Genomic DNA, 27,658 nt, shown 5'->3' on the forward strand with positions numbered 1-27,658 from the left:
CCATGACATTTACATCTATTTGTTGACCACATGTCTTCCTCCAAGGTGGCGAACAATTTGGAGCACGCAAAAGTACATGTATCTACAGATGAAAAGCCGTAGATGCGGACGTGAGGTTAGCAGAGCAGAATTTATTTATCTGATACCCCCATTTTTGCGACCACACGTCGCTTGAGTAACCGCTCATGCAAACGACGCTCAGATGGGAATTGTGAAGATGGTTATGTGGCCAGAGGTGGAGGAATGCAGCTCTCTTGCTGGGCTGTAACAAGTGGTCAGTTGAAACCTTGTGCCATGCTCCAGGATGCCACGATCTGGCCAGCTTTATTCTTTCCCCTCGTTCTCCTCCCTCATGCTGGCCATTGCTAAGCGCTGGTTTGTCTTACGTCTCTTGTAGCCTTTGCTCCACGTTGCTGCATTACGGATGTTTTGTTTCACAGTTCGTTTGGAGGCTTTTCGCCGGCGTGGAAATGCACGTACGAACTCATCTTTCCTCCACGTATCTTCAGCGGTTGTGACCCCCCCAATACTGAATACCTTGGAATCCCGTGTCCCTTCGCAGGCATGGTCTCTTATTTACTCGTCCCACAGCTGTTTATCAAACAGAGTCTCGGAGAGGTTGGAGGAAGTAGGTCAGGCTGATAATGTACAAAACGCTCACTGACAGTGATGTAGCGAGCATGGAAATGAATAGGTCACATTCAACAGTACATTTCATCCGGGGCCCCAGAGAGGCCCAGTGCCAAGCCAAGCTTCTCTCTATCATACTCTCTCTCTTCACCCTCTGTCCTTGTACACTGCTTATCTGCTTTGTTGAAATCTCCCAGTGGAGCAGGAGGCCCGGTAAGGAAACAGCAGCAGATAGTGAGGAGATGGGGAGCCTGAGCGTGCCAGGGAATGAGCAAAGCTGGCTGTGATGTACGACTGATGCGTGAGGATGAGACAGCAGAAGCCTGCTCCGTCCCGCCCTCCACAATCCACTTTCCTGGCCCAGCAAAGTGCTCACATCAGCCTCTCTGTCCCTGCCTGTCCTGTGACCTCTTCTATCTACATTTACATTTATTTATTTAGCAGACACTTTTCTCCAAAGCAGCTTCCAATGAACTCTGTGTAGTGTTACTAGCCCACACATCTTATTCACCACAGTGATTTACACTGCTAGATATACACTACTTACACTGGGTAACTCATCCATACCTCAGTGGAACACACACACTCTGCCACTCACAGACTATGGGAGAACCTAAACAGCATGTCTTTGGACTGTGGGAGGAAACCTGAAAATGCAAACTCCATAGAGACTGAGCAGGGATCAAACCCATGTCCTCTTGCACCACCCAGGTGCTGTGAAACAGCAGCACTGCTCACTGTGCCACCATGCCACCCATGTTTAAGACCAGAGATTAACTGCAGTCATAGTTATCCGTCACTGTGCCCAGGTTGGCCAGTGAGTTTCAATTCTGAAATATTAAAATGAGGAGAAAAGCTCAGATTATTGATTGTTGGGTAGGACCCTCAGAAAGACCTGTACTGAGAAAAAGAGCTGGAGGGACATACTTAGAAGATGAGAAAGAGTGCATGAGCAGGAGTACTTGGATGATGAGTGGGTTGGGGTAAAGTACTTGATGGATGAGTAGAACAGCTGGAAGAGAGTACTTGGTGGATCGGTGGAGCTGCTTGGAGAAAGAACGTAGCAGCTGAACCGAATAGCTGGTCGAGGAGCAAAAGCCAAGAGTGAATACTGGGGACTGTACTGGGAGCAGCAACCCTGACGATGTTCCCAGCCGATGAGTTTGTCATCTTTTTGTTGTCATTACCTCCACATGGGATGCCGGCGCAACAAAACCCCTCGCGTGTGAGTCGGTGTTCGCCAAGGTTGCACACCCACTGTTTTGCATGTAACCGCATGATTATTATTGCTCTAAATCGGGAAGCTTTTTTGCATTCTTCAGCCAATGTTTTCTCAATGTCAGTCTCCCCTTCTTTTCTTCAGTGTAGTTATCTGAAAGGTCTCACCTGATTTATCAGCCCTTTTCTTTCACGTTGGTGAACCTGAAATGCAGATGGACATCAGTTCTGTGCTCCTGATTTTCCATTGCTGTAGATTTCACATTGATTACATGTATTGCTGTTATTCTAGATGCTGGAAGCTGTTAATGCTGGTACCTGTGGAACTGGGTGGTTTGGGTAGTTGCCGAGACTCTGTCGTGCTTAGAGAAAAACGTTCTGGTGATAAGACAAGCCGTTGGCTAGGGAGCGAGGGGGGTTGTCAAACAAACCGGGGTCATTAAGGCACAGGAAATTGAGGAGAAGGCCAACGCCGGATATTTAATGCGAAACATTGCAGCACTCTGTGTTGCCACAGCGACGGGCAGCGAATCACAAACCAACCTGTGAATACTTGATCGCTGACGCAGGAGAAGGAGCAGGAGCATGCGTTCCCATGACGAGATCGCCCTTAGTCGCCCCAGCAACACAACTAATGAGGGAGAGAATGTCACAGACCGGATGACCGCAGGGCAGCAAGGCAGTAGATGCGACAGAGCCTATACATGGCCACAGCAGTTTATGAACGCAGTCATTCTTGCCTGTTAAATTTACGCGAGCTGTGATGTTGTCAAAGGCCCTTGGAACAAGCCAAGGTTATGTACAGTGGGAAATTGTAAAGAGTGCATGGGGCGGTTGAGAGGCGGTTGTGCTCATTTGGCGACTTTATGATGACTCAGTGGGCAGTGTGGTGCCTGCCTGCAAACGGCTTTCAGCCAGGAGAGCCAGGAGAGCCAGGGCATCGCCAACATCTTAGCTAAGTCTGGGTTTACTTGGTCCATTAGCCTTGCCTGAGAGGCCTCATTACGGAGCACCTCAGAGACTCTGGGACCAGTTCTTCTTATGGTTCACCCCGCAAACGGCCCACTTTACCCTGGGGTTATCCGCAGTCCAAGTCCCTGGTGGATTCCTTTGTCCCGCTCCGTGTCAAGCGAAGGTCAGGAGACTGCTAATGAGGCATCCTGAGGTCACGTCTGTGCTTAACCGTGAATACCATTGACGGAAACACTTTAGATTAAGGATCTGTGCATAAATGCATTTTAAGGGCATATCAAGTTATTAACCAGCATTTATAAATTCATGTATAAATAGTTAATAACCTTTTAGAATTTATACATCATAGATCATTTCTCGGCTATAAGAGCAGCTTGAATTCTTTGCGGCTGGAGTGGTCGCGAAATACTGTGGATTAATAATAAATTGCTCAGATAGACTCCAGCACTGATAAAAATATGAGACAGGAGTAAAATGCAAACCATAAAGGAGATAAGTGAACTTTTTCATGTTTCCCGAGCCTTTTATAAAATACATTTTTGTAAAGTGAGTGAGACGATGGGTGCCTGAATACAGCCTTGCAGGGCCAGGCCACGTGGTTCAAGGACAGTTCAAGGACAAATGGATGGGTGACAACAGCATGCTGGGTACATGTTGCAAACAAAGAAATTCCATGCAAAAGGTACGTCTTTCCAGGTATCATCCAGCTTAAGGATGATTGGACAACAGTTTCCTCCGTGGTGGGGGAGTGAGGATAACGGTACCTGCCTTTACGCTCTGCACTCTGGCAGCGGCTATGCTCTATATCTAGGCCCGACTAGCAGTCCACTCTGAACTATACAATGCCGGATGCTTGAGTGCTTTTTCTTCCATTGCAAAGTGTCGTGATCATAACTTAAGAATCTTTTGTTTAACCATGAGACACCGTTGTGCTCAAAGCAAGGCAATCCAGGTACCATTTTTCAGTGTCCATGGGACCATCTGCTCTCGGCTTACACACCATTTGTCATCCTGTGCTCAGAGGAGCTCGCTGCAGGTGCGCAGGTGTTAAATTGGGAAATTTTAAAGGAGTGCAGCTCGTCTTTGATGGCTAATTTTAGCCTGTTCAGCAGTGTGTGATGGGCAGGATGTGTCCCAGTGATAACGGTGAACAGCCTTTTAGCTGCGGGAGAGCAAGGGCTATTTATTCAGCGCTCGGGCATGATCGCTATCAGCCCAACCTAGGCACGTGAGATAGCGGGCACCAAGAACGGGAGATTAAAGTCACCCAGAGCAGCCATCTGCAGAGCCAGGCGGTGGTACAGCAATATCGACATTTGCAGGCCATAAAGGATTTGTCAGCTAAGGGCACAGGGAAAGAAGTTGTGAATTCCAAGTATGGTACAAAAGTGTGAGTGTCTGGAATCCCAATCCATGTCAAAACAAGAAACAGCAATCAGAAGAAATAAACAGTGATAAGTAACACTAAATAATGTGCAAGATAGTGTTTATTACCTAATTATTGTGAGTCACCACATCTTACATTAGAGCCAGCAGTGGTGGGATCGTGATGCCTCCAGGTCATGTCTGCCCACACCCTACTGGTGCAGCAGCGCAATCCTGCTTCTCCAACATTTTGCTTCATCGGTGGGGGGTGATCTATATTGCTTGTGCCTGGTTCAGTGCTGCAAATTCTGGTTATAATGTCCATCCACCCACTCAACTACTCAGCAGAGAAGTGTGCCTAACAGGACTGATTCCTGAGAAACTCTTTGTGTGACAAATTCTCTTGTTTAGTAGGGATGGTATTGAGGTCACTGAGCTGAGTTCATCTCTGCTGCTTTGCAGGATGGCCAACAAAATGGCTTTTTACTTTCCGAGATCTCACTTTACACTGAGGTTTAGTCATTTATCTGACAATATTAATCTATTTACAATTATTTATCCATTTATACAGCCAGGTAATGTTTTTTTTACTGGAGCAGTTTTGATTAAGTACCTTGCACAAGGGTACTACAACTAGTGGTGAGATTCAAACCAAAGGCAGCAGCTCTAACCACTACGCTACCAGCTGCCTTTACTTTATACTTGCACTATTTGAAAGGCACATATGTTGTATAATCTGATCTGGCAGGAACATAGCTCTGTCCAGAGAGATTATCTTGTTGCCATTTTGACCTCAAAGTGTCCTGTCATGGGATGAAGTCCTCTGGGAGGCCTCTTCAAAGGCAGGAAATAGGTGATAGTGCCCAACTTTGAAGATACATTCAAGCATCCGGCTGTGAAAGGGAGCAATTGTACAGCTCTTAAGGCCTGTGAGTGCAGATGAAGGCCTCTGCTACTCTTGTCATACAATCTTTGTTGAGGATAGGAGACCTGAGGTCAGCTGGGTAGAACAACACATCTGGCCTCATTTCTCACACCATGACTCACTCCTGCTCCCTGGACCTAACCTGACCACTCTTGGCTTTCTAGAGCCATAAATTGAGGTCTTGAAGTGTCTGACTTTCCGTAGAGTTGAGTCCTTCTCTGGAAGAAACATCCAGCAGGTTCTTCTGCCCTATCATTACATTGCTTATTGCTGTTTTTGAACCTCTCAAAGTGGGCTTCAAACAAGAACACCAATATGTAGCATTTGTCTCAGGGGGTCCCATAGTACATATGAGTCCTTCCTGATGCCTGTGAAGATGCACAGCACTGGAGTGGCTGGTACCTGGTGTACTGCAGCCACTCCTTGGAAATCCAGCTGCCCGTCAGTGGATGCCAGTCGCATGGGGAGCCCATGTTCCTAGAGAGGGAGGGGTTTTTGTTGATGACACTGACTTCTGCAAAGGAATTTCTAGGGGAACAATGAACACATTTAGAGGCTCAGAAAGAGCAAGGAGAAAACAAGTGAAAGAATGCACTTATTTTCAGAGGCTTGGTTAATAAGGCAAAAATTCTCGAGAAAGGGAAAATGTGGTCTGGTGGAAATGGGGGGGGGGGGGGGGTGCTGATGTATTTCTGTCTTCTTCACTTTCATGTCTTACATCTGCTTCCATCTTTTAAACTTGGTCTTAATGAACAAATTAAGTGAATATAACATATTTATGTGGCCACAGTGGAAAATATAGTCACTTATAACAACAAATCAAAGTCGGAAAAGTAACATTATTCTAATTTTAAAAGTCAGTTTTTATTTGGGTAACAGGTCCGACAGTGGTTAGATGTGTGGCCCTACAGCCAAAGGGACCCAGGTTTGAATTCCGATTCCGCTGTATTACCCCTGATCAAGGCAACGCCTCCGACAAAGGTGTCAGCCAAGTAACAGCTACAAAATTATTTTCCCTAACTACAACTAATAAAAGGTACCTGAGGACGTTTAAATAGAAAAGAAAAAAAACATCCTTGAAAATGCATGAGAAGTTAATGTGTGTTGCAATAACGATAGAGAGTCTGACGCTACGCACTTCCTCGCTTGATTAAACCTCAGGGCGATTTAATTTCATTACCTGAGCCAGCTGAATGATAATTTCTTTAATTACTTATGAGCAGGACAAGTTGTTGCTGGTTCCAGCATACGAAGGTATCTGAATGTGCTGCAATGGGGGAAGGTGGCAACTGGAACTGGGCGGTAGTCGATTTCAGACCGTAAGCGCTCTACTGCGACACAAGTGGTTTTGACCCTCGTGCAACATAGTTTTTGCAGTCAGGAAGAATTATCCCGTTGGGAGAAGGGGTATAAATTCCCTTCATCTTCTGCTAAAGGGCCGGACGAGACAGCAAGTAATCCTCGACGCTCCAGTCGTCAATCCTGCAGCGTCTCGCTGATTCCATCATGAGGTGACCCTAAGCACCTCTGAGTGTTACATCCTCATACCTTGTGTGAAGAGCGTAACCTTCTCTTCAGACAGCTCTTTCCCCTCAGAGCTGCATCCCTCTCATTAATCAGCAGGGGGTTCAATTTGAGGTGTCACTGGCAAGTGGAGCCACGTGTGGGTTGCATAACACGCACTCTTACCGCTCCTCTTTCGACCTCTTGATGCCAGGTGTTCGTCCCCTTCATCTCAGCGCATTTGCATTGTGATTTCATTGTGTTTAAAAATATATCCCTCCTTCGGTTCCCCTGCCACCGCGACACGTGCTCTCAGCTGAGCCTCACACCAGGATTTCAAACAGCCGTCCTCTTCATTACAGCTCTCTCCATTCATAAAACACGAGGCACGTACCGTTAGACTACTATGATGTTGTTTAGTGGGAACAACAAAGAGATCCTTTGGATTCTGACTCCATTCATTCGCAGGATTATGGCATAACAGCTGCGTCACTTGACTCAGCCAGGTCCCATACAGATACATATTTGTAAAGAGAACTTGTGGACCCCACTTACCCACCCATGATCCATCATTTCCTACAGCCACTTTTTTTGCATCCCTGACTGTGGCTCATGAGTAGGTTTGCGCTCAGCCTGCTGTTCGCTGCCACCAGACCTTGTTGGATCAAAGGTGCTCTACCAGTGTAAAATCCTGGAGAGTGATTTGCTGGTGTAATTAGAGCCAATGAGGGTTGTCTTCCTGCAATGGCAGGTTCCCAGATCTTTGAAGTGAGCTGCTCCCCATCTTTCTGCCTAAGCCTCTGCATCAGATGGAATCCGAATACACACAATACAAAGACATGCAGAGGCGCAGGACCACTCTTCGTAACCAAAGATACACAAGTTCTCGAGTGAAATATTTGCATAGCACTTCTGCTATTTACAAGGTCTTATCCTCACAGCTTCCTCTGTGTTTGGTTGTGTCCAAACTGGATGTGTGTTCAGAGGTGTGGGTTGTTGTGGTTGAACCCAAATTTGACCTGGCGTTATGGGGAGTATACAGAGTTTTATTTATTTATTTATTTATTTTTATTTTTATAGAGCGCTCTTCTCACGCAGTGACACAGAGTGCTTTAACACAGGCATAAAGCAAGAAAAATTGATAGAAACAAAGAAGACAGTCAACTAATGGCTGCCATAATGAAGAACTTATCATAGAGCTACAAGTATACCTACTGGCCACCGGGGAAAGGAACAAAAACTCCCAACTGAAGGTTGAGGGAGAAAAAAAAAACCTCTGGGGGTCCACGGGCCAGTGGTTGCCCACCCCTCCTGGGCACTCTAGAAAGTAACAATTTGTGTGTAACAAGTAATAATCATAATGTTGGTAAATGGCATCTTGGATCCCCAGCTCGGCATGGAAGGTCTCGATCGTCACGGCAGATGGACATCATCCTCTGTCAGCAAGGGATTTGTCTGTGACCGCTGGCCGGCCTCCTCAGGTCTTATGTAGCGAGGTAGTGCTCAACAAGAAGAAAGAACAGAGTTAGTAATTTGTTACTTAAGTAAATTTAATATGCATTTTTATAAAGGTGATAAAAAACAACCAAGGCAGGCTTCAGATGATCCCCAGGTGTTCCAGGTTAGCTGCTATGTATGTGGGCATCTTGACTGCTCTCATGTCTCATAGTTTGGTCTTGTTAAGTGTGTTTGTGTCTGTACCTCCTCAGGAAATGACCTCTTCTTGGTCGCGGTGCATGAATTGGGCCATGCGCTGGGCCTGGAGCACTCTAATGACCCCACTGCCATCATGGCGCCCTTCTACCAGTACATGGACACAGAGAACTTCAAGCTGCCTTATGATGACCTGCAGGGCATCCAGAAGATATATGGTGAGATATACAATTGCTTCCCCAATCCGTTTCTCCAGTCCCGTCGCCCACATCTGTCACATCAGGCTCCGGGGGGTGCACAGTTTGTTTTTGGCATTTTTTCCTCCTCACTTTCACTCTCGCTCTCTTTCATGTTACGTAAAAGAGAAGATCTCCCCCCTCCCTCCTAATCCAGATGCTATTTTAAGAGGGTTCATTCAGGCAGTAGCAGAAATCCCTCTTTCGTGGACCATAAGCTCTGGGCGGGTGGGGAGAGAGAGAGCGGAGGGTAGGTAACTAGCAGAGCAGCAGTCACCCTGCTGAGTGTAATTTTAATGTGCTGCCTCTGGGGTCCACCTGATGGAGGACATTTATAAATTCACTCACCCATTCACTCATTCATTCATTCGTTCACACGGCTCTTTTTTGCCACCCTTTCCCTTGCTCCCTCGCTCCCTCGCTCCTATTTAAACCGTAGTCCATAGCAGAGCATTAAGCATTAACATTTTCAACATTGGGCTCATTTCAAAGTTAAAATTCACCTTATCTTACGTTCTGCAGAATGTTGGGAATTTCGTGTGCCAGCTTTTCAGTTGTATACGGAGGGTGCACTACAATAATGACTCATATAATGGCTCCCATAATAACTTGCATGCGTGATGTAATTGATATTGTAATAATAACAGTTGGCCGAGCATTTAAATGCACACTGTTACCAAATTACCAAACCCGATGAATATTCCATTTGCAAGGTGATTACTGGTTTCTTAGTGGGAGACGTCTCTGTTCGGTGTGTGTCTGTGCATGTTTGTGGGCATGTGTGAGAATTCCTTCTTGTGTAACTCTGTTTGTGTGTGCGTTGTGTTCGCGAGTTTGTGTGTGTGTGAGAGAGAGAGAGAGAGAGAGAGAGAGAGAGAGAGAGAGAGAGAGAGAGAGAGAGAGTTATGTCTGTATTATTCCAGAGTACATTTTTATACCGATTTGCTCGCCGGCCTCTGCGGGAGAAGTTGATGTCTCCAAACTGAAGCGTAGCTGCCTGCCTGCCTCCAAGTGCCTGACACTAATTTAGGGGTGGAGGGGAGGTGGATGTGGAGGCGGAGGGGGCTCTGTGGGGCTCGTCATGTCGTCCCACAGATGGGTGATACATGACGAGTGGAGCTTGCTGGAAAGAAGTGACTCAAGCTTTTCACTGGTTCTTAGTACAGAGTTGATGCTCAGGTCATGCATGTTGGGTGACTGTTGGGGTGATGACCTGTCCAGCTCCTGTCCTGCATGACCCTATGTGTCCCACAGGGATGAAACACAGTGTATTTGAAGTTTACTGCTTAAAATGAGGAAAGAGTATGGTACTGAAGCACTGTGTGTGTGTGTGTGTGTGTGTGTGTGTGTGTGTGTGTGTGTGTATAACCGAGTGCGCTTACAACCGTCCAGTCCAGAGGAGTGCTGTGTTTGCAACAAGACACTTTACTCTCGTTTAATTCAAAGTAGTAGCAATTTAATATCTTAAGGCAGATTTAATGGGCGACTCCTTGATGGAGCTTGTTCTTCTCGGAAGGCGATGAGCTGCCGGTGAAATCCTCACCAGGACAGGGTGAGGTAGGAGATGTCAGTCAGCCCTGCTGATGTGAGGGGGCTTAATACAGTAGTGATGTCACACGGTGGCATTTACAATTGCAGTAAACATCCTTCCCTCCTCCTTCCAGGTCCGCCGGACAAAATCCCCCAACCCACCAGGCCGCTGCCGACGGCACCTCCCCCACGGAGCCACGCCCCCTCAGACCCTCGCAAGCACGACAGGCAGACGCGGCCCCCGCGGCTGCCCAACGGGGACAAGCCCCCCTACCCGGCAGGCAGGCCCGATATCTGCGAGGGGGGCTTCAACACATTGGCTATCTTGCGCAGGGAGATGTTTGTGTTCAAGGTAAGGGGAGCCACACAGCAATAAGGGTGGGGGGGCACTAGGAAGGAAAGTGAGACGGACACTTCGTTGTTGCGCTTACAGGAGTAGGCTGGCTGAGAAGAACTGCCTGTCCCCTTGGTGTGTGCTGGTACCAATAGTTGAAACGCGCACACACATTTCAAGCTATAATAATAAAAGCACGCGCACACACACTATATATTTGACTGTACGTGTGTTTGTAAATGCTGTTGTGTAGACAGAAGAGCCGAGCTCCTAATTTGCTCTCAGAATTACTTTGGTAAAAAAGTATACAAACCCGCGGGCGGAATCATGCCCGATATGTCACGACAAGTTAAAGAATGTGCTCGACAAATGAACACACGGTGATGTTAACAGCGGTATAACTGTCTCCTTGATTTCCCCCTTTTTCCAGTTACCCGTCGGCCACAGATAAGGTGACCGAATGCTGTTTTCGGCATCAGCAGTTGACATTTTCTGCCAGCCAGTGATAGGAAAGGGTGGCGTTGATCACTAGTCGGTGAGACTCGAGACGCATCGCTCGGGGCCTGGGGGTGCTCGCGTGCCGCTGGACACCAGTGCGGTACCGCTGTAGGATTTTAAAGTGAGCCAAGGCTGGGGGAACTGAAAGGTAGCCTGTGTGCCACTGGAAGATACAAAGGCCGGCTGTGCTTGAGTGTATTTTTATGAACTTATAAATGGTTAGTATTCATTGGATAAATGGAGCTCATGGGGGAGAAATGGTACAGAGGCCTTTTTCAAAATTACAGAAGCCTCAACGGTTCACATACGTTTTCTGTAGTTTTTCCGCTGTAAAATGCTAGTACTGAGTGCTGTCTGGTATGACGCACCATATCTGATGGTTTCTCTTCTCTTGAGTCTCAGCCAGCAGGCGGAGGGTGAGAAAAAGGGGGGTTTGCTCTCCTCTGTAACCCCATGCTGTGTGTGAGAGGACGAGAGAGACAATTGCCATTGGAATATCCCCACATCATCTCCGTGCAACCCTCTACCTTGGCACTTCTCAGCTTCCTAACAACTCATGCTTTTTGGTTCTTTTGGGCTTCATCGGTCAGGATGTAAGGTTTCAAGGCTGCGGGGGAAAAATAAGGAAAAGTTACGATTGCTTTTCATGGAAGTTTCCGCAGCTTCTTTTCCATCCAAAAACTGACTCCTTGCTCCCCTTATATGTACTTTATACTGAAGGTCATCTTTTCTTCCCGCTTCGAACTTCCACCAGGTTCTCTCGTGTCTCCCAGTCCTCAGTGTTATTAACTGGCCCTTCACGTCGATAGGCAGTAAGGTACCCCACTCCCCCGCCCCATGTCCACCCTGTCTTTGCTAAGCGCATTACTTTCCATCTAAGTTCACCTCCTTCTGCTCTTGCATTTGGAATTATTTAGCAGGTGCTTTCAATGGGTCTTGGAGGAACTTTAAATGTGTTTGATGCAGAGAGGGCCTTCGGTGGTGCAAATGATTTCCACGTGCTTCTTGCCAGCCACTACGTCCAAAGCCAGGCAACGTGCAGTAATTCTTACAGCATTGTGTCTCGTTGCCTTTTCAGACGTTCATGTTTCCACGAGACCCAAGCTGATTTTTATCTGATGGCAGAGGAAAGGAGTTTAGGCAAAAACAGGCACAGTGGAGTTGATGAGAAGTTTAAAAAAGGCATTTTACATTTTCAACAAGATTTTTTCAACTACATCTGCTACTGTTAAAATTGATGTGAGCCATATGAAAGTTAACAGGATTAAAGTATAGTTCAGAGATTAATTAAAAAAATCTTCTAGAGCCAGTTTTATATCAGATCAAACTGAAGCAATAAGTAAGGATGATGAAATGTTGTGAAACTGTGTTAATAAAAGATTACGAATGTTAAAATAGACGATCCAGAAGATGCATTGATGTATACCTGCTGCTAAAATGTGCCACATTTCTATCCATGTAATTTTATTTAAAACATTCAAGACCAGTCAAAAGTTTGTATACTCCAGTTTTTTTTTTTCTCCTTTATTAGGGGGAAATTGCATGTCTTCCCAGCTCTTCTTCAGCAGTTCCCAGAAATGTAGGGATCTGTAGGTTGCCCTGTTTTGACTCTTCATCCCATACGCTTATTTCTGAGATGGGCTCAGATTTTAGATGCGTGTAAGATACATTGCAGTGAATGCTGTACCAATGGATAACAACCGATACCAATGGAGTGGCCAGCCGGTAGCATGGTCGTTAGTGCTACTGTCTTTGGATCCAAAGATTGCAGGTTCAATCCCCCCCTCTGACTGTAGTACCCTTGAACTAGGTACTTACCCTAAATTGCTCCAGTAAACTTACTTTGCTGTGTAAATAATTGTAATCTTAATACTGTAAGTTGCTTTGGAGAGAAGTATCAGCTAAATGAGTGATTGTAAGATAAAGTGCTTAAGTTTATGCTGAAGAATACAAAAACAATACTGTCCCTTTGATTTAAACCTGCAACCTTCTAAGCCCATTTCCTGTCATTATTTTTTGCAATTAGATGAACATTGCTGTAGCTTTGGTAAAGGTGTACGAGGCAGCCAAGGTAGAACGGACATTCCGTTTAGTCCGACTAATCCTGGATCTATACCCAAAGCAACTTCTTACATTCAGCATTTTAGGGTGCAGCAGCAGGAACTCTGCAGGGACTGAACCAGCAATTCATGGGTCGGTGATGCCTACAATGCTATGTGTTTTGCTTTGGGGGCAATGGTGAGGTTCTGTGACCTACAGCACCAGCCCTCCACACAGTGCAGGATGGCAAATTTTGAGCGATAAGGTTCCCTTGTTTGCCTCCTAGCCATGGGTCTCTGGCCTGGTCTCGCTTCCCATGAGAGTCCAATTTAAGAGCACTACAGAGAAAGAATTCCTGCCTGATGGCTTTATCCAGTTTGCTTAGCAGCTTGTAGAAGAAGGTGCAACAAAATGAGCGGTCAAGACGTTTACACCCAGTGCTGGGAAAAAGGGGGGAAATACAGTTGTCAATTACTTTTCAATTAAAGCGTCGGTGAAGACGGATTTACATAATGAGAAACATCTCGCTGTGGGAATCTTAGCGAAGTAGTAAATTTGAGAAAACAAGTGTAAATGCAGATTTTTCTTGCAAGAATGAATTAGACACTACTAATGCAGGCAGAGGGAGGATTTGACCGGTGCCTCGCTGTGTGGCAGGTCTGGGGTTCGAGTCCTGCTTGGGGTGCGTGGCGGCTCCGTGCTTCTCCTCGCGCCTCCCCCGACATGCAGAGGAAGGACCTGGCAACCTCCCTTGACCTGCCTTGAAAACCACGAGAGTGGTCACTATGGGGCCAGTTTGATTCGGCACCTACAGGCAGAAAGCTGATGTTTCTGGTTCTGCCTTCATCTGGACGCTGTGGCTCTATGGCACAACGCTGTTAAACAGTTTCCAAGTCCTGGGTTGTTACCACAGGCAGATTTGACCTCTTACATCATCTTTCATCTAGTTGCTTCTTCAGTGGAGTATCCATCTTACTGCTGATCTGCAGGTGTTTTTGGCCTTCTCTGGATGAGACAGCCAGCTTCGCAAATATCTGATTATGGTCTGTAGTGCATGGTTTGTGCAGTACAGCATAGGAGAAGGTTGATGTTTGTTTTGACTCCACCGCTGCAGTACAGCCAGCGGTTTGCTGTTTGGCTATGAAATGCAAATATGATATGAAAAATCTCTCTCTGCCTTCAGCACAATGCTTGCGATTACTGTAGTTCAAGTGCAGCTATTTACTGCACCCATTGTCCGCTTTTACAGCAACGACACAGAGATAAATGGGGTGTCTGGAATGTATTGTCCTCTTAACTGTGTAAGTAGACTCCTCCGGTGGAGTGCGTCACTGGTCCACGCCATGCCTTACTTTCTTCTGACCATCCAGGGCTCCTCCCTCTTTTCTCAGGACCAGTGGTTCTGGAGAGTCAGGGACAACACGGTGATGCCTGGCTACCCCATGCAGATCAGCTACTTCTGGAGAGGATTACCTCCCAAGGTTGACGCTGTGTACGAGAACAGCGAGGGCAAGTTCGTCTTCTTCAAAGGTAAGAAGTGTGGAGCTCAAAGCCCACTCCTCTATTCGCAGACAGACAGCACACTCTTTAATTCTTCTCGTTCTTGCCTATTTGATATGGAGAATAGTATTTTGAAGAGAAAAAACCTACAACTCACCAGAGGAATATTGGATCGTGGACCACAAATCTGTTGAGGTGCTGAACACAGTGAGTCTTGCTCTACATTTTGCCAGTTTCCAAGTAGTTTCAAACCCCTGGGAGAAACTTTGACCTACCCGACTCACCTTCCACCTCCTCCACAGGGTCCAGTAGACATGGTCCCCATGCACTAGGTAGTACGTGCAAGGCTTTGTATGCAGGTCCTCACTCATGTCCAGCCTTTGCTCCAGTAACAGCAAAGGTTTGCTATAAGTACCGAGGTGGGAGCGACGTCCTGGGCAGAGGGCCGACCAGGGACAGAAGCTGCGTGTCTCCGGTGTGAATTATCGTGTCCTGCGCTCCGCTCTGCCGCACTTCGGGATTGTTAGATCTCCCTGACATGACCAGGAGAAGCCCCTCAGCAAGCGCATGCCTGGCAAGTCAAGTCAGTTGTAATTTATTTATTTCCTAATTTATTGAATCCTAAAGCCTGCTCTCCAGGCATCTCATGACAATTTCTCGGAATAAGAAATGGTGGAAATTTATAGAGCCGGCCTCGCCCTCAGCCTGGTCTTCCCTTTGGTTTTATTGGAGTGTTTTTTTGGCTGCCTCAGGAGCCAAGGTTGAGAAGGCGTCTGAGAGTGGCGACCTATTCCATGGCCTTCTCCGACTCCAAACCCCACCCTCTAGTGGGTTCCTGTCCAGGCCACGGGGGCAGCAGTGTTTACAGCACAGATGGAGTAGCCTCCTGTGCTCACGTGGGGTAGTTCGTTAATGCTCGGCTCTTGCTGGCCAGAAGGATTCTTAACTCTTCATGAGGTCACTGGCCTTTGAAGAAACCCCGCGGAGACATCTCCACTTCTGCTCTTTTAGCTATTGTTTGCCACAGATCCTTGGAAACGTGTATCTCTGATAGCTTTGGTTGAACTCTGAAACGACGCATGCTTCCTGACCTGTTGCCTTGAATTCACAAAATAAATAAATAAATAAATAAATAAATAAATAAACAAACAGGGAGAGCGTGCCGTCCTGGCGCTGTGACGTTTCCGGAAGCTAAAGTGAACGTCCTGACTTATTTGAATGTTCTGAGAAAGACGTGGGAAGAGGAAAGTATTGGGGAGCAGGAGGATGAGCTGTGGAAAGAGAGGATTGAAACGGAGGAGGTTGCTAAAGCTGTGGGAAGTTGGGCCTGCAGAAATGAAAGTGCGACAGGCGCCGCTATTTTTATGCTCTTATTTGGTTGTTTTCTGTTTCTGCCGTCGATGTTTCGTGCGCCTCGCACGGGCCGACGCGGTACGGCTCCCGAGTCTGACGTCCGGAGGGACCGCGATAAACCCTGTTGGGGCCGAATTATCTTCTTCTGTGTTTCTGAGTTCCCTTTATCATTTGTGAAAATAATCAGGATGGTTTTCCTGCGAGTGTCAGGCAGCGATCGTGTCAGCGGGGGCACCGTATTGTCTCAGCTGCCGATTGCTCAGTGTACCCTGTAGACGTGTGTCGGTGAACCTTTCAAGACCAACACGTAGATATGAAAGGCCCCAGAGAAGCTTGTTTTCTGCCTGTTATTGAATCTCCCGCAGCTTCATTACATCAACCGCAGAGGCTCTCCACCCGAAATAACTTTGTCTCCTTCCCTGTTTGACAAATTAGACGCTTTTCATGTGATAGAAACTATTTTGCAAAGGCTTTCTGACAGGAGTTCCCGGTTTAAAGTGGGTCACATTTTGTAGCAAAATGCTACAAGCACATGAACTCGAGAGTCAAACCTATATTTACATTGTTATGGAGGCGATCACCAAACAAGGAGATGGCCCATGTACGTTTACATGTATTATTTATCAGACACTGTTCTCCAAAGCGATGTACATCTCATAGAAAATACAATGTGTTCATTACATGAGCAGGAAGAGACACTTAGATGCAGACGTGTGATTCTTAAGTGCAGTTAGTTTCTTTCTTTCCACCATATGAACCGATGTCCATCACACAAGTAGCTGCATAAAACTTTATTAGAATATCCAGGCTTCCTGGTCACTTTCCCAAGATATATTTATATGTGTTAATCTATCTGATGCTTTTCCCCAAAGCAACTTGGAATGTTAGTCTACCTACACTTATTCAACCATTTTTACAGCTCGGGCAGTTTAGGGTAATTAACCTTGCTCGAAGGTACTACAGCCAGAGGTGGGGAATCAAACCTGCAATCTTGGGGTTCAAAGGCAGTAGCACTAACCACTACACTACAGGCTATATATATGCACTAGCTATATAGATATATATATACATATTTACGTTACATTACAGGAGTTTATCCGGCATCATCTTGAAGTTATAATAGATGAACATTTACACATATAATAGATGAACATTTACACCTTACATGAACCTAAGAGATGAGGAACGAAGTGAGTCTGGAAGAGGTGAGTTTTAAAACCCTTTTTAAATGTGGACAGAGATTCAGCAGTTCTGAGTGAGAGGGGGAGGTGGTTCCACCACAACGGAGTCAGAACTGAGAACCTCCCTGTTTTACCTTTCGTATGTGGGACCACCAAGCGGGCAAATGTAGAAGAGCGAAACAGTCTGGTTGGGACGTAGCGGCCGATCAAGTCTTGTCGATAGACGCACCTTTTACACAGTGGTGCCACCTGCAGGGATCTCAAAATGGGTTGTGTATTAATCATTTTAGAGACTCGTTTTGTGTATAAATTAAGATCTAATTATTTTCCTTTGCAGCTTTGTGTTTTGAATGGAGGACGTGGCTCTTTCATTACCAGCTAGTCCAGAAAACAATGAAGACTAAATATGGAACATGGACTAAATTAGATGACTCAACTGGCCACACAGTTTTGTTGTGTATAAACAGCATTTTGACACCCCCCCACCGAGAGTGGATTGCGGGCGCATGGCACAACAACCGCAATGACACACGAAACAAGTCACTGAGACACAAGTGTGTCATGCGTCCATCACCTTTAATGCAGGATGGACCCCCTTACTCTAGAAACTCCTTGACTTCTCGCTCCACTCACTGAACATGCCGCGCTCCCCCTGGAACAAGGACCCTGCCGGCAAATCATGTGAAAAGTGCCAGGTGACACGAATGGAATTTCCTGGCATGGAATGATCTGGTAGCTCGCAAAAACACCCCATCTCCCGCCTCCCCTCCAGTCCCCCCTTCCTCCAGATCTGGGTCAGTACCCACAAAATGTGTCGGGGGGGAGGGAAAGTAAACACTTCCCGAGGTCATTGGTCAATAGTCTGTCAGTCCACTGAGCGAGAGGTGCTCCGTCAGCCACTCTGCACACTGACTCCCTTCTTCCCCTGTTATTTCCAAGCCTTTGTACAACGGCAGCAGTTGTGGCACTCGAGAATTTCCACATATATATTGACATTCGGGAAGAGGGAACCACCCGGATTCCTCGGCAGAGGTGTCGGCCCTTTTGTTTCAGCGCTGGCACGCAAAAAGGCAACTGCTCTTACATATTTTCGAACAAGGTGTGGCTATCGGCGATCCGTGCTTCAGTGGTAACGGCTTCCGGAGTTCTGTGTCAGTGGCAGACCCGTAGCCTAGAAGCTTAAAAAATATTCAGCTCTATTTCCTTCATCTGAACTAAGGTTCCAGGTTTGAATCCGCAAAATCTGAGTGCAGTTCCTTCGAGCAAGACACTTACACTGAATTACTATAGTAAAAATTACCCAGTTGTAAAAATGTTAAATAGTAATTATAAGTAGCATATAAACACAACATTCTACGTTGCCTTTGACAATGGTTCCCACCCAATAGAACTATTATTATTATTATTATTTTTAATTTATCATGGGTATATTTATATAACAACAACAACAACAACAACAACAACAACAATAATAATAATAATAATCACAAGAAATGAGCTGGTCTCCTTCTGAGGCAGGGGGGTAAGAGCTGCTTTCAGTAACCCTTTCTGCTGACCGCTTTTCTCCGCTCATTTCTTGTGTTGACTGGACCATCTCCCAGAATTAACCGGCAGAATTTCAAAGGTGCGATTCACACTTTTCCTAGAAAGTTTGAAGAAGCATCACTTTTAATTAATTCACACCAAAATCCCTGTTGACACATTTTAGTCCGGCAACAACTTTCTGGAAAAGAAAAAAAATCAATGCACATTTCCGAACTGATAATGGCCAGTTGTGAGCGGAGCTGTGGGTATTTATTAAAGGAACGCAGCACTGATGAAGAAATTCGTTACATGACCGTCAAGATATAGTTTTTTTTTCGGTGGCATCGGCCGAGGAACTGCCACTTTGCATCCGATCACGGCATTTAATGTTAACTGCTGCAGTAAGTACCTTGCAGTATAGATGACCAAACCTGTCTTAGCCTTTGCCTTTCAGCTTGGATAAAAATAAAGCAGAATGGTGAATGGCAGCTTCCTGCTTTGGAACATCTGATCCTCAATGTTTCTTGTGTCCTTTCCTCCGTCCAGGGAACCGGTTCTGGGTGTTCAAGGACACCGTGCTCCAGCCCTCCTATCCGCAGGACATCTCCACATTTGGTAAAGGGATGCCGGCGCAGAACATTGAGACAGCTGTGTGGTGGGAGGACGTTGGCAAGACGTACTTCTTCAAAGGCGACAGGTGTGTGACCTCACTTTGGCGTGAAGAACCGATGCATGCGGACACACTGTTTGTGTAGAATTATCTGCTTTGCTGTTTTTTAGTGTGTGCGTGAGACTGACTGTCGAGTGACTGGATTTTGATCAAATGTGCCTAAAATTCAGTGCCCGGGCTGGTGAACAGCATTGAGCTCAATGCTGTGTGTTGTGGCCAGTGGTCTTTGAGTAGCTGATCACCACACTTTTACATGTGTTGCCATGCACGCCGTTACTTTGCCGCAGCAGCTGTGTCACTGATCAGTCCTTGTTGGCTCAGCAGTGCCACTGGTCTCTCCTTACTGCCACAGTGGTGTGTTTGAGAAGCCTGTGATGCTGCAGCATTTTCCCTTCTCGGTCTTCGCTGCAGCCGTGGGGTCACCGACTGGTCTTTGTTAGGACGGCAGTGTCACCGATGCCCTTGTTGGTGCAGGTACTGGCGCTACAATGAGGACATGAGGACCATGGACCCTGGCTACCCCAAACCCATCACAGTGTGGAAAGGCATCCCAGAGTCTCCCCAGGGGGCTTTTGTGGACAAAGCCAACGGTATGAACTGTTGACCTCTCTTTCTAGCTAGGAAGACTTCATGGGAACTGAAGGGCTGATTGCTGAAGTATAATTGTCAAGCAAATGATTTCCACTGTTCTGCTTTGTGGTGTCAAACTACCCCGACTCCCCTCTTCCTGAACCCATCCCGGGAACATCCGGAGCTCTAATTATCCTAATTACACCGGGGAGCACATTGACTGCCTGCTCCTCGTTTCTTCTCTGTATGGTGCTTCTGAGCCTAAAATAGAGAAATTGGACCGGGCTGCATGCAGCCATGCTGTCAGGCCAATAATATCACTGCATGGTTAATTAATTAATGAATGAGCTTCTGCCAGCCTACCCTCTACCGAAGGCTTCTGTTGTCATGTTCGCTATTGTGCTTATCATGGCTCGGTCGTTGCCCGGGCCCATACCGCCTAATCCTCCCCTGGTGTTTTATCACACGGAGGGCAAGCGCAGCAGATTGTACAGATTATCCCAACTTCCCTCGGTGCATGGCGCTTTGTGCTGTTTCTTGTGCGACGTGGTTCCTGCTTTCAGAAAAGAGGACGTTGTCAGGAGTTTTTAAAACATTCTTTCGGCTTCATGTTTATTCTTCCACGGGTTAGATCTGCGGATAAGTTCTGTATAACTGGATATGTTATAACATGATGAAATATGCATTTCTGCGTTAACAAAGAATGAAAGGGTGACCATGTTTTTCCATCTTCCTTGAAGGCTTCACATACTTCTACAAGGGCAAAGAGTACTGGAAGTTCAACAACCAGAAGCTGCGCGTGGAGCCAGGGTATCCCAGGTCCATTCTGAAGGACTTCATGGGCTGCGAGATGTCCCTGGACCCCGACAGGGATCGCGAGAGGGACCGTGAGCGGCAGCCGCCACCCGAGGAGGACGTGGATGTGGTCATCAAGCTGGACAACACGGCGGGTACAGTGAGGGCGGTGGCTATTGCCATCCCCTGCGTCCTGGCCCTCTGTCTCCTGGTGCTGGTGTACACCGTCTTCCAGTTCAAGCGGAAGGGTACCCCCCGGCACATACTGTACTGCAAGCGCTCCATGCAGGAGTGGGTGTGACAGTGTGGCTTCCCACACCACCCGTCCTCATCCCGTACCGTCACGACCAGACACCACCTGCGTCGGTCAAGGTGGAAAATCGACGATAACCTGCGGACTGCGGTCCAGCCCTTCCTACGCATCCTTGGTTTTTTGGCGATGGGGAGAGGAGGCGTGCACCTCAACCTCCTCGTGGGGGGGAGGGGGCTCATTAGTTAAACTGCCGCTCCTCTTTGCTCAGTGCATCCATAAAATGGGGTAGGCCTTCAGCTTGGACTCTTCCCACGGTGCACTGCGTTCTCCTTCGCCGCATCAGGTCTTTTGTTCAGTGGGAAAAAATGACTGTGCTGTATCTAAATGTTATTCCCCGCTTCAAGCTCAAAACAAAAAGAAATCCTCTGGAAGTTACTGGAGGAGACACGTTTTTCTTTTTTCTTTGTGTCATCCTTAAAATAATTTATTTTTCCAGACACTTTCTAAATGCCCTTTAAGCATCATACTTGCGAAGACGAAACACCCGAACCAAAAAGACTTTCTCTCCAAAGAGAACCACTTCCTTTTTGAGTTCTTATTTTTCTATCTTTTGCTTTTTACTTTCCTCCTTGTCCTCTGCTCTTGATACTTTGCAGCGATTGGGAGCCGGGAACTCTGACTGTTGCGGCAGCGTGCCTGCAAAACAGGGGCCAAGATTATCTGCAATATTTTTAACCGCCTTAATTACAGATCGTGTTCTTCTCGTATTCTTTTTGTACGCTGCTTTTGTTTGTGGAAAGAGCTGGATGCAGAAGCATCCTCCCCTGTGACCTTCCTCTGACTGACAGGCCTTGACCAAGCGTCTTTGCCAAGCGCCACAGGGGCCGATCTGCCAAACCGCGGGAACAGGGCAGGAGTCAGCCGGCGCTCACAGTGAAATATATCAGTCAAAGTCAGAGTGAGGCCCAAGCCGCATCCGGAATAAGCCACTAAATCCACTGTTATGTTATTGTAAACGGCCCATTCCCTCTATCAGTTGTGTGCGCGAGAATGCAAGGTTATGGGAAGTGGAGGAGAAACGATGCATGGACTGATCCCAGAAACCGACCACTGTACATCTCCGATCTTCAGTCTACCCAGCCTGTCATTTACTGGGTGACTCCGAGGGACGGTCACTGCCACCGTTACCAAGAGTCCTCCAGATTCCACCCATCTTGAGATCTGCAGTAGCGATGCTGTCGGAGCGAGCTGCTCGAGTCCACATCTTCAACGCCACAGCAGCGCCGTAGACTGGTGAAGGTGCCAACTCTTGTGAACTGGTCACTTGCCTTGAGACTGGGCTAGAGCTGCCTGTATGGCAGTGCTACCAGCCGCACCTGACCAGTCCTATCCCCAGTGCTTCTTGTTCACTTTGCTGTTTTTATTTTTGTTTTTTACTTTTCTTTTCCTGGTACAATGGAAAAGACGATGAAACCTCAAGACTGAAGCGGTACATTCGATATCTCAAATGAGCTCGACCCATGTGGAGTGGTTGTTTTTCTTGGTGTCAGTTTGACTTTATTATGCAGACGCACATATAAATTTTTTTTTTTTTTTTGCTTAATTCTTTGATCAAAAGAAACTTGCAAACTCGTACTATTGCTGTACGACACTTTGAGTCTGTGTCTGTTTTATGATAATTTTCCTGTTTTGTTTTTATTTTAAACTCAAAAGGTTGGAAGGGATATTGGGACGCTCAGAAATTCTGCAACATATAAGAGTCCGTTTGGGACATTCGGTGGGGATTATGCAAAGAAATTAATAAAATGAACCGTTCATAGTTCAAAATCCCTTGCATTTCTTTGTGTGTGTGACAAAGAGGGGCTCGATTGGGTTTTTCGTGTGTGAAGCAATGGATGGACAAAATACTCTTATAACCCTGTCTATACTGGCTAAATGCTTCAGAGTTTGCTTACGGGGGCCAAGTTGTGCTGCAGATGTACCCAGTGTACCGTAGTACCCAGTACCCTAGTAGGCCAGCAGTGCAGGAAGGATCAACCACAACATCATCAAGGAAGAATAGAGAGACGCCTACGTACACCTCTATTTCAAGTCCTCTGTTCCTTGGGAATCCTGTTGGGTGCCACCCAGTTGAGGGATGCTTAGCCATCGCTCCTTCTGTGTCACTGGGTCATTAGATCACAGGGTAGCGTGGGTCAGACCATCCTCAATGTGTCAAAGGAACTAACAAAAGAAAGAAGGATATTTTTATGTAGAAAGCTGGGCCACATCACGGGAAGACTGAGATCTCTATTCGAAAATGTGTCAATGAAGAAAGAAAGAGTGCACAGTTGCTGTTACATGACTTCTTTTATCGATTCATAGAGTTTCACTGTTGATATTCACTTTTCCACTTTATTATTCTGTACATCACACTTAATTGTGTGTCATTGACTATTCAGTACAAGTCAAAAATTCATGTTCCTCTGCAACAGAAATAATGGACACTGCAGTATCAGACCATGACACATCTCCGTAGGCTGCATCTCAGGACTGTATCTCTGGGAAAGAAGCCCAGTTCGAGAGAACCAGCCAGCAGCAACACCTCGCTCTTCTAATGCCCCTTGGCCACAGATGAGTCTCTCAGAGCAGATTTCAGAAGAAACGTGTTTTTGATTTCTCCATGAGGGATACTGTCCGAAATGTAGTTGCAACGTACTGCATAAATACATGTAAAAACATGTTCAAGGTATCTTATATGCTCACATAAAAACTCTTGATAAAAACCTTTACTGTAAAGCCTTACACTGCTTTTTAAATATTCTAAAGTCATTGGCAGATAATCCAATAATCATTTATTGTGTCTCATTCTCTCGTTGGTCTCCCCCATATTACCAAGTAGCATTTTTAATATTTTCTGTCCTCAAAAAGATCTGCAAAGTTGACTCAGTAGGTTTTTCTTACACCTTTTTACACACTCATAACATCTTCTTTTAAGGTCAGGTATGGTGGGCAATGCTTGTACCTTACAGCTTCTTTGCTGTAGATTTGGATGTGGGTTCAAATGCAGGTAAATCCGGGTGTAGTTTGTGTGGTTTCTTCTCACAGTCCGAAGGTGTGTTTCAGGTTAATTCTTGACTCTACGTCGCTGTGATTGAGTATGTGTGATTCTCCAGCAATGGACTGACACCCTGTACAAGGTACAGGTATTCTACTTTGCACCGTATTTCTGAAATAGTCTCTGGACCACCATGACCATTTAACAGAGGTTATTGACTGGGGATGGATGGATTGAAGGATGTTTTTTCCAGGATCACATGATATCGTGTATTTTGGTAAGTGTATTTCTTGAAAAAAAAAAGAACGTACTTTTCTCATTTTCAGCTTTTCTTGTTGGCTCTGCTACTCTATTTCGGTTTTAGAACGCAGTAGACTTGTGTTGTGGGTAAATATTCACAATGTATTATGAGAATGTTTTAATTTCTTTAGTGAATATATAGATGCGCTCAGTTTTGTCTTTGATGCAGGACTTTTTAGCAGGTAAGTCCTACTACAGACATGATTCATCTGTGCCTTTGGGCCTTGTCAGGAAATTGTATCGGGACATTTTAAACCGTCTTCTAATGGGCACTTTTTTTGTTTGTTTGTTTCTATTTTCCATCCGAAATATCAATTCCATCAATACCTGTTGCCAGTCAGATGAAGAAGATAGCCAGTTTCTCCTTCCTTCATTCCAATTTCTGCACATACTCCTTTCTGAAAATTGAGCAGTTTGGTTGAGTCGTGCTGCACGGGCATCGGAATTCTTAACATGTTTTCGTGGAGTAGCCTATCAATGCAAAAGTGTGATTAATGTCCATCTGTCACATTAATGCACACAGAGTCAGATGGAAAATCCCAGGCCATAAACCAGATATTATACATGAACCTGGGGGGGGGGGGGGATGGATCATTCTGTCTGGTCTGTGGCTTTTCGAACAGGGTTCCAGAGCTGGCTGTGTAATGTACATTCCTGTAGTTCACAACGGCTGGGGAATCGGACTTCAGACCCAATGACTTCTCGTTCGACATCCAGTGCTCCCCTCCTTATATATATGAGTAAAAAATATCAGTGGGTGGCACGGTGGCACAGTGAGTAGCGCTGCTGTCTCACAGTGCGAGAGAATGTGGGTTCGATCTCCACTTGCTCTGTGTGGAGTATGCGTGTTCTCCCTGTGTCTGCATGGGTTTGGTCCGGGTGCTCTGGTTTCCTCCCACAGTCCAAAGACAAGCTGTTCAGCTTCACCCATAGTGTGTGAGTGACAGTCAGAATGTGTTCCACTGATGTATAGATGAGTGACCCATTGTAAGTAGTGTATCTAGCAGTGTAAGTTACCCTGGTGAATAAGGTGTGTGGGCTCATAACACTACATAGGGTTCATTGGAAGTTGCTTTGGTGAAAAGTGTCTGCTAAATACACACACACACACACACACACACACACACACACACACACCTTCAGAGCTGCTTGTCCCATACGGGGTCACGGGGAACCGGAGCCTAACCCGGCAACACAGGGCGTAAGGCTGGAGGGGGAGGGGACACACCCAGGACGGGACGCCAGTCCGCCACAAGGCACCCCTAGCGGGACTCGAACCCCAGACCCACCCGAGAGCAGGACTGCGGTCCAACCCACTGCGCCACCGCACCCCCTACTGTCTGCTAAATAAATAAATGTAAAAAATATCAGTGACTTGGTGAAAGTGTGTAAGAAGAAGGCTGACTAGATCTTCTTTTTAGTTTAATAATTAGATAGAATCTGTTTCCAGTAGCTTTTGTGCACAGTTATCAGGACTATATTTCCCATTTTCAGATTCTCTAGAACAGTCAAGTCCCAAGAGCAACTCTGCTTTTACTATGATTTCAGTGGAAGTGTGTCACATCCACGCCCACAACTCAACCGACAACACCTGACTCTGCTCCAGCACCTGGTTAACCGCTCACCCTTTAAAAAACCCTCCTCAGCTCCCATACCTTTGCGGAATCTCGTCAGGGACAACCGCCCTTCCTTGTGACTCCTCGCTCATACGCATCTCCGGTTTTCAGTTCACGTTCTCTGGTTTTGACCCCTAGTATTGTTTCTCGACCACGTCCACGGATCTTCGTTTCAACTCCGATCGCTGTTCGACCGACTCTTCGCTTTGTCTCCTGACCTCGCCCATGAATTCCCGCCTGTCCCCGATACCGAGAACTTGCCTGATCCTCTGACTCCAGACGAATGACTCTGCACTTGGGTCTTTCCGTCCTGGTTCTCTTGGCCTGTCGTGACAAAGTGAAGACCACATCCCAGGCTAACACAAGATGAAAAGCAACAGGTGGAAGATCAGATCTCAACGAATGACTACATCTTTTTGTGCTGTTAACCTTGTCAGGGTCCCCATGTGCTTTGACGTTGTCATTTTTCAGAGAGGCCCACAGAAAGGAGGATTTCACTGTGACGATGGGAACGTACACTTGGTTCCGTCGGATAGATTTTGAACAGCTCTTTTGAATAGGGATGGAACTCTTCTGCTCTTCAGCATAAGAGAGATTTATCCATCAGGTCAAGGGTTAAACCCCCCGAAATGTTTCTGTTTATTTTCTGTAATGCAACACCAGGCAACTGAGGCTGACAATCTCCAGAATAGCTGTGGTTTTTTACAGGTGTTTAATTTGCCCTCGAACCTCAGCTGATACTGCACTACTTTCATTTGTCAAATTCTCTCATGTTCTTCAAAAAGGTTTTTTTTTGGGTCGTTCAGTGCTGTTCTTCAGTTTTATTTGTTGTGACACCTCTGACAGTGTGACAGAAGACAGAGAGCTTGCAAAGTGTCATTTTGGAGGTCTCCTTTTTTCCTCGTCGGTAGTAATTGTAGCCTGTGATCGAGAGTGAGCGCCTTCTAATGGGGTTTTTCTTCACCCTTCTGTTCAGACGTCACTTTCCACTCCCCCTCCTCCCCTGGGTAATTAAATAGTTTCTGGTTAATTAAACCCAGAGCTGAAGAAGAAAACCTGATGACACAGGTTCTCTTTTCTCTAAATATTTAAATGCAGAGGAAAAAGTAAAGATGTAAACGTGACAATTTGGTGCTTAATTTCTGAACTCAAGACTCATAGGTACTCTGCTGGAGGTAAAAAAGACAGGTCTATGTGTGGAGGAGTGTCTGGCCTCCAGTATGAATACAGCGGCATCTGTTAAGACAGCAATGTTTATTATTTTCATTTTACATACTGTTACCTGGCAATAGATATGTCACTGTTGTCTCACAGCGCCTGGGTGGTACGAGAGGGCGTGGGTTCGATCCCTGCTCAGTCTGTATGGAGTTTGCATGTTCTCCCTGTGTCTGCGTGGGTTTCCTCTGGGTGCTCTGGTTTCCTCCCACACTCCAAAGACACGCTGTTCAGGTTCACCCATAGTGTGAGTGACAGAGAGAGTGTGTGTGGTCCACTGATGTATGGATGAGTGACCCAGTGTAAGTAGTGTATCTAGCAGTGTAAGTCACCGCGGTGAATAAGATGTGTGTGCCGATAACGCTACATAGAGTTCATTGGAAGTTGCTTTGAGAAAAGCGTCTTCTAAATGAAATCATGCAAAAATAAAAAAAGGTATAATAGAATTTATTGTGAATTTACTTGGCTTCTATTAGAGCAATATCTACCTTACTACCTCACAGGAGTACTTCTGCTCCTAGGATTTGATCCAGCAGTATTCTGTCTGTTATTGGGTGATATTGGTGTAAGGGAAATGCACCGAGTTTCAGATTCAACACATGATGCTCAATGTGCATATGCGTCCCTTCCAGAAATGACGAGATCCGGCATTACTGGCATGTAATGTGGAAGGGGATCCAATGTAAAGACAGCATAATCTCGGCCCTAATTGTACAAACCCAACATGGCACTAAATCCTC

At 46.2% G+C, this 27,658-nt stretch overlaps 1 protein-coding gene across 1 annotated transcript in view; it reads left to right on the forward strand.

Annotated features, from left to right (window-relative positions):
• The window catches only part of LOC108927733 (matrix metalloproteinase-16-like), a 42,734-nt gene extending 20,375 nt beyond the window's left edge, over positions 1–22,359 (forward strand). The window contains exons 5-10 of the mRNA XM_029246209.1: positions 8,323–8,484; positions 10,167–10,384; positions 14,296–14,434; positions 19,009–19,159; positions 19,607–19,722; positions 20,443–22,359. Coding sequence (XP_029102042.1) covers positions 8,323–8,484; positions 10,167–10,384; positions 14,296–14,434; positions 19,009–19,159; positions 19,607–19,722; positions 20,443–20,798 — 1,142 coding nt within the window. The 3' untranslated portion in view covers positions 20,799–22,359. The remainder of the gene's footprint in view (positions 1–8,322; positions 8,485–10,166; positions 10,385–14,295; positions 14,435–19,008; positions 19,160–19,606; positions 19,723–20,442) is intronic.
• The last annotated feature ends 5,299 nt before the right edge of the window (positions 22,360–27,658 follow it).

This window comes from Scleropages formosus, chromosome 19, assembly GCF_900964775.1.
Source record: "Scleropages formosus chromosome 19, fSclFor1.1, whole genome shotgun sequence".
NCBI lineage: Eukaryota > Metazoa > Chordata > Actinopteri > Osteoglossiformes > Osteoglossidae > Scleropages > Scleropages formosus.